Source organism: Dama dama, chromosome 4 (genome assembly GCF_033118175.1).
Source record: "Dama dama isolate Ldn47 chromosome 4, ASM3311817v1, whole genome shotgun sequence".
NCBI classification, from domain to species: domain Eukaryota; kingdom Metazoa; phylum Chordata; class Mammalia; order Artiodactyla; family Cervidae; genus Dama; species Dama dama.
This window is the reverse complement of record NC_083684.1, coordinates 71,339,303-71,351,592: the sequence shown is the minus strand read 5'-3', so window position 1 is coordinate 71,351,592 and position 12,290 is coordinate 71,339,303. Positions and strand designations below refer to the sequence as shown.

Sequence of the window (12,290 nt, the reverse complement as noted above, 5' to 3'; positions counted from 1 at the left end):
TCTCTCACTGTAATTGCGAATTAAATAGTTTAGGGGCAACATTAGCTCATAAACAAGCTTCTCATAACGCCTTGTGGTCTCTTCTGAGAGTCTGGCTAAGGAAGAACGAAAGAGGGGACTGAGAATTAATGTGTTGGTTTTTCACATGTGGGAGACAAAGACTTCCTTTAGCCAAATTCCAAAATCTTGAGCAAGAAAACACATTAGAGATAACTTCAGATAATCTGTGAAAACTAGTCAGCAACAGCCTCACGCCAGTAAACTCAAGCTTCCAGAAATTAGCAAATAATTGACAGTGCCAACCTTCTAGAATTCAGCCAACAGTGTTCAGGCCCCTAGGTAACAACCAATCAGTAAATGCCTCACTATAGCAACCCCACTTCCAAAAGTTCCCAAGTCAACTGTACTGAGCCCAGTAATACTCCTGGAAATTCATCAGTCCTTAAATATGCCCATTTTTGAAAGTGCCAACTCCTGAATGCCAGACTTCCCATTTTGAGGTGACTGCCTGACAACTAGAGCTCTTCCTTGCAGGCAGGAAAACAGGTAGTTCTGCCCCTCTTTCTCTGTATTAGATAAGTTCAAGTCACTGTTAGTTCACAACTTTGCAAACATTTCAAAGGCTCAACCTTTTAACTCAGTTATGAGTTTGGACTTGTGACAAACTGATGCACATGGGAGATTGAAAAAACCAATTTTCTATTATTGCTCACCTTGCTATTATCTATTTTTTGTATAAACAATATAAAAATGCAAGTATACATTTTTTGTGTGATAGATTTCGTGAAGAGTGGATATTTCTTAAATGTGGTAAAAGTCCTCTTCAAGGTCTTTGAATGATATGCAACTATTCATTCAATATTGAAAATGGACAACATTATAGTTAAACATGAGAGCTGTATGATTTCTTCAACTAGTATTAAAGCAAGTGAAAAAGTAATTGGTAAGAAAAATTCAGATTAACAAGGCTAAAAAATAAATAGGAGAAGTTGTAAGGAGCTTCCACACTGATTATCGTCATCAGTCCTCCAACTCGCACTGCTGTTGAGCCTGTATCTCATTGTCAACAGTCAGTGGGGAAGGGAACATAAACTGGATGCATCCACTGTAGAAGCGGTGGGACGCCTATTATGTTCACTGTGGAAGCCCCACCAAGATCTGGTCTGCCGCAGCTGCCACCGCAGACCCCAGCCTGCCACAGGTGCAGTCCCACAGACACCCCCTGTGCCTTGCTTCTCAAGGACAACTTGAGTCCTTGACGACGTGGTACATCAGCAGTGGGTCTACACTCTGCTTTGTGTTGAGTTTCTTGGCTTTTCATTGTCAGTCTGACACCTGGAATTTGTTATTAGTTCCTAGTTGTTTGAGATACTTGGAGGATCAGGCCATTCCTTTTCAAACCTTTTTTATTGTCCTTTTAGATACTAGTTGTTGTTTTCTGTGCTGTCGAAAAGTGTAGTTTTGTTGTGAGTTGAATCATGGCGGGAACAGAAGTACTGCCCTATAAACCTGTTCAGACCAGCTTCACAGACCAATGGGCTTGCAGTTCTCATAGTACTGGAGGCTACATGACAAACTGCCCTGTGGGTCACCAATAAACCAAATGAGGACTCCTTCCATCTCGAAATTGTTGTATAGTAGTGTGAGCTGGGCAGTATTATAGAGAACATTCTCACCAGTATCCACGTGCCAGGGGAATCATTGTGGGTCTGTGGGGTGAGGAGGCCAAACATCAGGTTAGGAAACTAAGGTCCACAAGAATTACATTCCTAGTGACCACTGCCTGGCCTTGGGGTTGTCTAAGCCTGAATCTTCTCTCCCCTGAAAAATCCCTGTATTTCCTATTCCTGTTACAATCCTAATTCTGTGCCTGCCGTGCTGAATAAGATAACTGTACAAAGGATGACTTAAGCCCTCAATGGCCACTCAGGGGAACGCCTGATTTGAACAAAAAGGTTCATTTGAGAGACCCCTTTGAAAATGAAGGCATTCTTTAAATAATTAGAATTCTCAGGCCCAATGGATAGCCTTTTTTATTAGTATGCAGAGGCCTCCAAATTCAATTCTGAAATAAGTTACATCGCTAAAGATTCCTTGGCCAAACCTACTGAGCAAGCAGACAAGCTTCAGCAGAAACAAGGGAGACTCAATGCCCTGTAAACCCGCCATCTGCATGACCTCCAGCTGCCTCCCACACTCAGCTCTCTCTCCTCCCACACCCCGGGCTCTCCCCTCCCACATTCAGCTCTCTGTACTGCCCCTTCTGATCTCTCTTCTTAGCCCCTCTCCCCTTGCTCTTTTTCTTGCTGACTCCCTACTGGTAAGCAAAAGTCAGATCGATACTGTTTGCAGTCGCAAATTAAGGATTTGTTGTGGGGCAAAACTCTAGGTTGGTGGACAAAAAAAGAAGATAACAAATTAACAAAATCAGGAGTGAAGACATTACTGACCCTACAGAAATTAAAAGTCTCATAAGAGAATATTATAAACAATCCTAATCCTCTCAAATGAGACAATTTAGTTAAAATGGACAAATTCCTAGAAAGATACGAATTATTAATTCTGACACAAAGAATTTATATAGAACTATACTAAGTAGTTTTTGCTGATACACAACATGATCCAGTGGGATATGTCCCAGGAAATACAAGGTTGGTTTAACATTTGAATATCAATTAATGAAATATACCATATAAATAAGACACAAGAAAAAAAGCCCCCACGGCCATATGATGATTATCACAATAAATGGAAAGGACTGGAACAGTCAGTCTAGAAATACATTCACACTAATATAGTCAAGTGGGCTTTAAAAAGTGAGCAAAGGCTAAGGAATAGAGAAAGGATAGTCTTTTAAACAAATGGGGTTTTAAAAAAATGATCCAGACACAAATCTTCCACTTTTCAACAATATTTTTGGAAAATGGATAATAAACCTAAAAACAAAACTACAGAACATCTAGAAGATAACACAGGAGATAATGAAGACCTTAGGGTATGGCGAGGAGTTTTTAGCTACAACACCAAAAACGCAATCCATTAAAGAAAAACTGAGTATCTTGGACTTGACTAAAATTTAAAATTTCTGCTCTGAAAGCAGAAGACACTGTTAAAAGAATATGAAAAGATACTTGTCATAAGTCATTACAAAAGTGCAGTTAGAGCAACAACAACATGCTATTACTACACAACTATTTGGCAAAAATCCAAAACACTGACACCACCAAATGCTGACAAAGACGTGGAGTTAGAATTCTTATCTATTGCTACTGGGAATGCAAAAGGATTTTTTGCAGCCATTCTGGAAGACAGCGTCTTACTCTTACTGGACTTCCCTGGTGGGCTAGTGGTTAAGAATTTGCATGCCAGTGTGGCGGGCACGGGTTCAGTACTTGGTCTGGGAAGAATCCCACATGCCACTGAACACCTAAGCCCGTGCACCACAACTACTGAGCCTGTGTGCTGCAACTACTGAAGCCCGCAAGCCTAGGGCCCATGCTCTGCAACAGGAGAAGCCTCCGAAGTGTGAAACTGCACACAACAAAAAGAGTAGCCTCTACTTGCCACAAGTAGAGAAAGCCTGTGCATGACAATGAAGACACAGCACAGCCAAAAACATGAAAAAGTTAAAAAAAGAAAACATATTCTTACTACTGCCCAGCAAATCATACTCCTTGGCTTGAACCCAAACGAACTGAATACTTACATCCACTTACACACAATGCATGATGCGTTTATTCATAAATGCCAAAACTTGGAAGCAATCAAGATGTTCTTCAGTGACTGGATAAGCAAACTTTGGTACATCCATACAATGTAATATAATTCAATGATAACTAATACACAGATCTTCACAGCTGCTTTATTTGTAACAGCCAAACCAGAAACAACCCAAACATCCACTAACAGGTGAATGGATAAAAGAACAATTGTGGTATATCCATACAATGGAATAGTATTCAACAAGACAAATGAGTAACTGATACATGCAATAATATGGCTTAATGTCAAAAAAGTTATGTTTGGTGAAAAGTGCCAGAGTCCCCACTCTCCAGAAAGTATATAATTCTGTTTATATGAAATTCTAGAATATACTTGCTACTACTTGTGAATTGTGGGAAAGGGGGGTTAGAAAGGACGAGGAGGAAAGGATTATAAAGGGACCCAAGGAATCTCTTGGCTGTGTTGGATATCTCCATTATCTTGATGTGTGGTCTCGTCAGTATATACACATGCTGAATCATAAAACGCTTTACACTTTACATACATGCCATTTATTTCATGTCATCATACCTCAACAAAGATGTTAAGATCTAAATAATACCCATAAATATCTGTATTTACCATTCTTCTTGGACAGTCCCATCTGCCAACTGTTTTGGTTCTACCATATCCCTCTCCACACAATTTAGGAGCATAAGCCCTGCCTCAGGATCAGCAAAAACTGCAGAGCAATGAAGTCCACGTCCACCTTACTCACTAGGAATGCTGACTGGTCAGAGAAGCCCAAGCCCTGAATCTTTCTTCTGTCACTGCTGGGGTTCCTGCCTGTGCAGTGATGGCCAGAACATCAACAGCCCAGGGAGATACAGGAATCCACAGACCTTCATTTACTGAGACAGTGTGTCAGCCACAGGAGACTTAGAGGTGTGAAGGTCCTGAGAATTTCTGTATACTTTCATGCCATACAGCCAAAATCGCAGGGACATATAGAGACGCCGCCTTAAGAACAGACACCCATCCTCTCACGAGCCTCAGTCATCCCCACTCCATTATCTCAGTGTCTCTGTACCAACGATGATTCCCACCTTTCCTGGTGTGAGTCCTATAATCTTGCAAAGGGACACAGCACGTTGACTGCATTCATAAGGCCTTTCTCCAGTGTGAAGTTTCTGGGTGTTAAACAAGTTTAAGAGACGCAGCTAAAGGGTCACCAAAACTGTTGCATTCATGACGTCCTTCTCCGGGGTGAGCTTTCTGGTGCCGAACAAGATGGGAGCTTCTGCTATAGGCCTTCCCACATTCACTGCACACGTAAGGCTTTTCTCCAGTGTGAACTCTCTGGTGTAGAATGAGGCTAGAGTTGCGGCTAAAGAATTTCCCACATTCACTGCACTCATAAGGTCTCGCTCCAGTGTGAACTTTCTGGTGTTGAACAAGGTGGGAGCTACTAATGTAAGCTTTTCCACATTCACTACACACATAAGGCCTTGCTCCACTGTGAACTCTCTGGTGTAGAATGAGGCTGGAATTGTGGCTAAAGCATTTCCCACATTCACTGCATTCATAAGGCTTCGCTCCAGTGTGAATTCTCTGGTGCACAATCAGGTTGGAGCTATGGCTAAAGAATTTTCCACAGTCATTGCACTCATAAGGCCTTTCTCCAGTGTGGATTTTCCGGTGCTGCACAAGCGTATCTTTACGGCTAAAGGCCTTTCCACACTCACTGCACTCATAAGGCCGTGCACCAGTGTGAATTATCTGGTGCTGAACAAGTGTGTCTTTGCAGCCAAAAGCCTTCCCGCATTTGCCGCACACATAAGACTTTGCTCCTGTGTGGACTCTCCTATGTTTAATGAGGCTGGAGTTATGGCTAAAGAATTTTCCACATTCAATGCACTCATAAGGCCTCGCCCCGGTGTGAATTCTCCAGTGCTCAATAAGGTGAGAGCTTTGGCTAAAGAATTTTCCACATTCACTGCACTCATAAGGCCTCTCCCCTGTGTGAAATCTCTGGTGCTGCACAAGTGTGTCTTTACGACTGAAGGCCTTCCCACATTCACTGCACTTATAAGGCCTTTCTCCGGTGTGAATTCTCTGGTGCTGAATGAGGTGAGAACTTCTGCTGTAGGCTTTTCCACATTCAGTGCAGTCATAAGATCTTTCTCCAGTGTGAACTCTCTGGTGCTGCACAAGTGTGTCTTTGCGGCTGAAGGCCTTTCCACATTCACTGCATGCGTATTGTCTTTTGCCAGTGTGAAATTTCTGGTGAGTTTTTAGGTGAGACAAGTGAATGAAGGCCTTGCCACACTCCGTACACACATGTGATGTTTCCCCATCATGAAGTTTTCTGTGATGAATAAGAGTGGATTTCTCCTTGGACAGATTTCCACAAGGTAGGAACCTAAAGGATCGCACTTCAACCGCCTGAGTTATCTGGTTGTCGAGGAGAGTGAAGGCGTTCATGACGGCTTGCTCATCATCAGTGCAATTGAAAAACATCAGTTCATCACTGTCTCCCTGGTGTCGCCTTAGACTGGACTTGTGTGCAAATGATTCCACAAACTCAGCTCTTCTGCATGGACTCAGTCCACTGTGAGTGCTCTGATGCTGGAAAAGGCTAGAGCTATCCAGCACGTCCATCCCTTTCCCCCTGCAAGTAAGAGGTCTCCCTAACTCATAGGTGGCACAGCTCTTCACACATGAGGCCTCATCACCATCCCCTTGGATGGGATTCTTCCCACCATGTGGTTTCTGGTGCTGATGAAAGTTCTCACTCAACAGGAATCCTCGCCCACAGGGGTCACGTGTGTCCAGGTTCTGTGCAGGGCATGAACCCTGGTGTTCAGCCAGGTGGAAAATGTCTTTCAAGAGCGGGTCACTTCTCTCATACGGATGGACTTTCTGGATAAGTGGACAGGACCCAGGAGTCCTGACCTCTGACACTTCTTCTACACAAACGCTCTGCTCGGAAGGGGCCTCCTCGTTGTCTGCTTCACACCAACAACCTGAAAGCAAAGAATGCTAGTGAGGGACATGTTGACTTTGGTGGGAAGCAGCAAGTCCATCAACTCTGAGTGTGTGACACACCAATGAGTGAGTCCTTGGGCTTTTGCAGGATGAGGGGGCCAGGATCAGGGTAAGGAGGGGCCCATTGTCAGTCCTGCACCTTGGAAGGTATGGAGGACTTCTAATGATGGGTAAAGACACAATGATAGTGGACAGTACTGGAAGTGGAGGCGAGGTCTCCAACTCACTCCTCTACAAAGGGTTTCAGCAGGGTCTTGGCTTTTGGTGTCAGGTGAGCCTGGTGCAGAAGGCTGTGTCCACGCCCAGGAAAATCTGATTGCAAGTAAGTAGCTGGCTCTTCTGGACTACGTACAGGTATGTGCACAACTTATGACATGTTAAAGCAGCCAATGTTACAGAGCATTTCGGAGTAAGCTGAGGAGAATGAGTGACAGAGGCCAGAGAGGTGGGAAAACAGCCAAGGAAAGGAAGATAGAGGAGAAACGCCAAGTACAATGAATGGTGAGGAAAGGGAGAAGTAAGGTACTGCTAAGGGCCTTGGCAAGAAAACACTGGTGAACAGGCTGACAGTACAAAGTGAACCCTGCTCCCAGATGGTTCTCTCAGTTCCTATGGGGCAGTGCTAGGCTCTCTCTGGCCTCTCAGTGTGGCTGGAGTCAGGTCCACCCACAGGCACCCAGCGCTTTCTGCCTCTCTGCCACTGGGCAACTATATGGGATCTGGAAGGTGGAAGTTGTGGGGAAAGAAAAAAAAGTGGGGGGGGGGGGGGGGGAGGAAGGGCAGAAAATAACAACATTCTGGATTAGCCCTACTCCAATTAAAAAAAAAAAAAAGGGCAGGGCAAATGAAAGGTCCAGATAGACCATCCCACAGAGAAAAAGAGAAGATGTTAAAAAACAAAAACAAACCCAAAGGAGGACTCACCAGAACACCCCTATGCCCTCCACAAGCAGGGACTATGTCAGTACCTATAACTCCTGGCACAGTCCGTCCCCAAGAACTGTCAGCCAGAGCCCTGAACTCCTAACCTGATCCAAAAAGGCTTTGGGCAGCAGGTGTCAGATTGCTCAGGGAGGGGACACCACCACAGCCCTGGGCATCTACCGCCCCTACCCTAGGGACCAAGATGGGAGGGAGAAGAGCCCCTGATTTGACAGGACAGGAAGAGCTGCCCCCAGGGCACCAGGGAAAAACCAAACCTAAGGACACTGCAGCAGGCGTGTGAGCCTGTGGCAGGCAGCCTCTCCGATGGCCCAGGAAGACCTATCACCTGGTGTTCTTGCCCTTGCATGAGCCACTTCCCTTGATGGAGGCTACACTGACTGACCTGTTTCTAAGAACAGAACAGGAAAAAATGATGGGATCACTGTTTCCAGGTCAGGTTAGAAAAAGACCAGCTACTGTCCTGGACATTCTCCCCTCAGAGAGAAGGTTCCTTCCCTGCTGTGAGATGCGCTACAGAAAGGCTACGGTGACAAGGAAGCCAGGGGGCGTCTGACCAACAGCCAGCGAGGAACTAAAGCTTACAGTCTAACAAGTCACAAGAAATGACCTTTTGGAAACACAAAACATGAGTGAGTTTGTGAATGAGATCCTCCCAAGAATGGCCTTCAGATGAGAACAGTTTGGCTGGGAGCCTGACTGAAGCCTTATGACAGACCCTGAGCCAAAAGCACCAGGTAAGCTGTGACGAGTTCCTAACATGCTGAAACTTACATAATGCCTTTTTATTATTTCATGTCACTCACTTTTGGAGTAGTTTGACATGTACCACTAGATAACTGAAACAGGGACTTACCCAAGGCGGCCACATGTGCAAAGTTCTCCAGCATCACACTGCGGTACAGGAGTCTCTGAGGTTCCTCCAGCAGCTCCCACTCCTCCCGGGAGAAGTACACGAACACATCCTCAAAGGTCACACCGCCCTGCCACGATGGGGACAGCTGAGCCCACAGACAACAGGACTCCCCAGGCGTCCACTCACCTCCCACCCCCTGGTTCCACTGCTCCCCAGTCTCCCAACTTGGAGGTGATACTCAGCCGTGACACCACTTCTGGGTGCCCTCTCCTGTCCCTCTGACCACTGCGTGCAGTCCAGAGCAAAATCAGGCAGGTGGGCAGACAGAGACTATGTAAGCCACGGGTCCAGCAGGAAGGGCACCAAATCTTTCCCGCTGGCATCCTTCTGACCATGCCTCCCAGACACAACTTTAAGGCATCAGCCCATGTTCTTCCCCATGTACATCACTCTGAACCACACCTTCCTCATATCTGGGGTCCTCCCCCCCCATTAAGACTGAAAACTTTTCAGTCCACACTTCCAAGGCACATCCCACCCAAGTCACTCTGCACACAGAATCCAGGAAGAACACCTTTGTGTCTGACAGGCTCCACTGCCACCCCAGTGCCTGAGCAAGACACCCAGTCCTCAGTGCCCAGTTGGGACTTTCTTTGCCACCATCAACACTTCTGTAGATCACTGCAGTAGCCTCCTCCCTCATGCACACACTCAATTCTCAACCAGACAGCAGCCAGAAGGAGCCTGTTAAGTTCTGGTTCAGTGCATTTCTCTTCTGCTCCAAATCTTCCATGTCTTTTGTGCATGCTACATGTTCAGTCACTTAGTCGAGTCTGTTTCTTTGGGACCCTAAAGACTGCAGCCCGCCTGGTTCCTCTGTCTATGGGATTTCCCAGGCAAGACTACGGGAATGGGTTGCCATTGCCTCCTCCAGGGGCTCTTCCTGACCCAGGGATTAAACCCGTGTCTCCTGCATCTTCTACACTGCAGGCGGACTCTTTACCACTGAAGTATCCGGGAAGCCCATGTCTTTCATCACCTTCAAAACAGAAGCCCAGCTCCTCAGCCTGCCATTTGCCCAACTCCTGACCCTTTTCTCAACAGACAGAACTAAGACCCATGGCTCCTTAAGGACTCCCAACTCAATCTTACCTCTAAGCATTTGCATAAGATGTTCCTGAGTCTAATACACCTGTCCAGTCTTCCTCCTACTGGCTGCCCAAAGCAGGAACCTCTTCATATAACTCTTGGCTTAGATTCAGGGTGCTGGGCTAGAAAGGACCCCTCCTTTAAGGCCCCTAGACTCAAGCGCAGAGGGAGGGACAGGTGAAGAGTCACAGAAGATCAATACGTCTCATCAGAAAACCTCCACTGCCCCCACTTTAAAAACTTCTCTAAGGTCCACAGCCACCACTCTAGTCACCCACAATCAACACACTTGGACTACTGCAGTCGACTCCCTCCTGGTCTCACGTCCCACCCTCAGGCTCCCCCAGTCTTTCCATTGTACTACCAGAAGAAGCCTGTCAACATCGACGTCAGATCACCTCCCTTCTCTGTTAGAAACCTTCCGTGGTGCCCATCACTGTCAGTACAGAGGTCCAGCTCCCCAGGCTGCCATTCCAGTCCGACTCCTGACTGCTTGCTCTCTGTTCTCAGCACACATAACCGCAGACACCTGCCGTTTCCAGAACGTGCTTAATTCCTCTTCACCTCCAAGTGTTGGTACCTGGGACTCCTAAGCCCTGGAAACCATTTCGCACCTCATCTCAACACTGGGAACGGGATCCTCCCCACGTATTCACCGTCAATGACCGCCCTTCACCGCCTTCTTACTCAAGAGAAGGGAGCGACGAAGGCCAAGTTCGGAAAGCCTGAGAACACAACATCCCCCACACCTGAGTCGGCGAGGGCTTGAGGGACCCTCCACTCACCTGAGCCCGGTCCATAAGCGCCGCAGCCGCCATGGGGTCCTGTGAGCAGAACCTGGTCGAGAAACTGGCGGTTGGAGCTGCTCCGCGGGAGCAGCGGGACCCGCACACCCCCTGGGTGCGGTGGGCCCTGGACGATGGTCGAGCTCCGAGCCTTGGTTTCCTCCCGGTCAAAACGGCGTACGGGCTCCGGGTGCCGCCTCCGGAAGCGAACGAGGACGGAGAGCGAAGGCGAAGGCCTGGGAAGGAGTGCGGCCCCAGTCCACTGTTCCGCGCTAGGCAGCCCGTCCCACGGCGGCGACCATGGATCGTAATAACGACGCGGACTGAGGCCCCGACCTTATTACCGTCCTTTCCCACTCGCTTCCCAAGAGTCGCACGGAAAGCGGAACCTACGCCGACTCGGAGGCCCCGCAGCCCCTCTTGACAGTACCGGCGCCAGCAAAATACGTCACGACCGTGTGACCGGAAGTCCCGCCTCTGTCTGAAAGGGCCAACGGAAACGCGCATATTCTGGGCTGCCATTGGCGCAGAGCGGATGCACCGCAGAACAGACTTCTGGGTAAAGGAGTCTGTGGCCGACATCCAAGCAGGGAAAGGGCCGATTTCAGGTTGTCCCGACAGCTCCGAGGAAGCAGGTGGAGAGAGAAAGGTCCGAGAAAAATGACGTCCTGAAGTACCAGAAGGTGTTAGTTGCTCAGTCGTGTCCAACTCTGACCCATGGCTTGTAGCTCCTCCAGGCTCCTCTGTCCATGGAATTCTCCAGGCAAGAATACTGGAGTGGGTTGACATTCCCGTCCTCTAGGGAATCTTCCTGACCCAGGGATTGAACCCGAGTCTCCTGCATTGCCATCTGAGCCATCCAGGAAGTGCCAGACCTCCTCATAAAGGCGACGCGCCCAGATTTCTGTGATGACTTGTAGGAAAGCAGCGTCTTCCGACGTCTCCAGCAGGTGGAGCATTCTTTCATCCTGGGAGAGCTGCTTCACCTCTTGGGAGTTTTGGGGACTGAGATTTAAATTGAATGATGGAAAGGAATTCTCTGGTGGCCCAGTGGGTTAGGACTCTACCCTTTCCCAACAGGGACCCGGGTTTGATCCCTAGTTGGGAACTACGAACCCCAAGCTACTAGCGCAGCCAAAAGAAAAAAAAAAAAAAAAGGAAAATTGAAGATCAATATCCCTCTCTTGTGCAGTCTTCATGTAGTAACATAAATATTCCTGCTATTCGTTGATATCCAAAACGGGCTCAGCATCCCTTCTGAACTTGCTCAAAACGCACATTCCGGGATCCAACCTACACTTTCTGACACAGAAACCCCGGGGGTGGGAACTGGAAGTCGTGACCACCTCCCTGCCCCAACTACAGCAACTGAAATGGGAAAATACCTTCCAAATGGGAAGTGAGATGAAAAGTGCTTAGCACAAGACCTGGTGCTGAACACACACAAGCTGTCACTGGTACTATTCATCATGACCACAATTTCTTACACATACAGCTAGAGGAAGATGTCGGAGGCTCCTCTTGGCAGAATTAATTAATTGGCTTGTGGAATTTGCAACAAAAACCATTGAATGTACCATCACCATTTGTAAACTGCATTGTGAGCGGCTGCTCAGTGTGTCTGAGCATGACTAGGACATGCTGGGACTCTTTGTGACCCCACGGACTGTAGCCCTCCAGGCTCCTCTGTCCAAGGAATTCTCTAGGCAAGAATACTGGAGTGGGGGGGCCACTTCCTGCTCTTAGGAATCTTCCCCACTCAGGGATCAAATCCACGTCTCTTGCATTTCCTGCCCTGGCAGGTGGAT

At 47.5% G+C, this 12,290-nt stretch overlaps 1 protein-coding gene across 1 annotated transcript; it reads right to left on the bottom strand.

The window, feature by feature from the left end:
- Positions 1-3,848: 3,848 nt before the first annotated feature.
- ZNF304 (zinc finger protein 304) lies at positions 3,849-11,616 on the bottom strand. Its single transcript, XM_061140408.1, has 3 exons — positions 10,483-11,616; positions 8,549-8,675; positions 3,849-6,728 (listed from the first exon to the last, which is right to left on the bottom strand). The coding sequence occupies exons 1-3, from the start codon at positions 11,269-11,271 to the stop codon at positions 4,900-4,902; spliced, it is 2,745 nt and encodes a 914-aa protein (XP_060996391.1). The 5' UTR covers positions 11,272-11,616; the 3' UTR covers positions 3,849-4,899.
- Between the last annotated feature and the right edge of the window lie 674 nt (positions 11,617-12,290).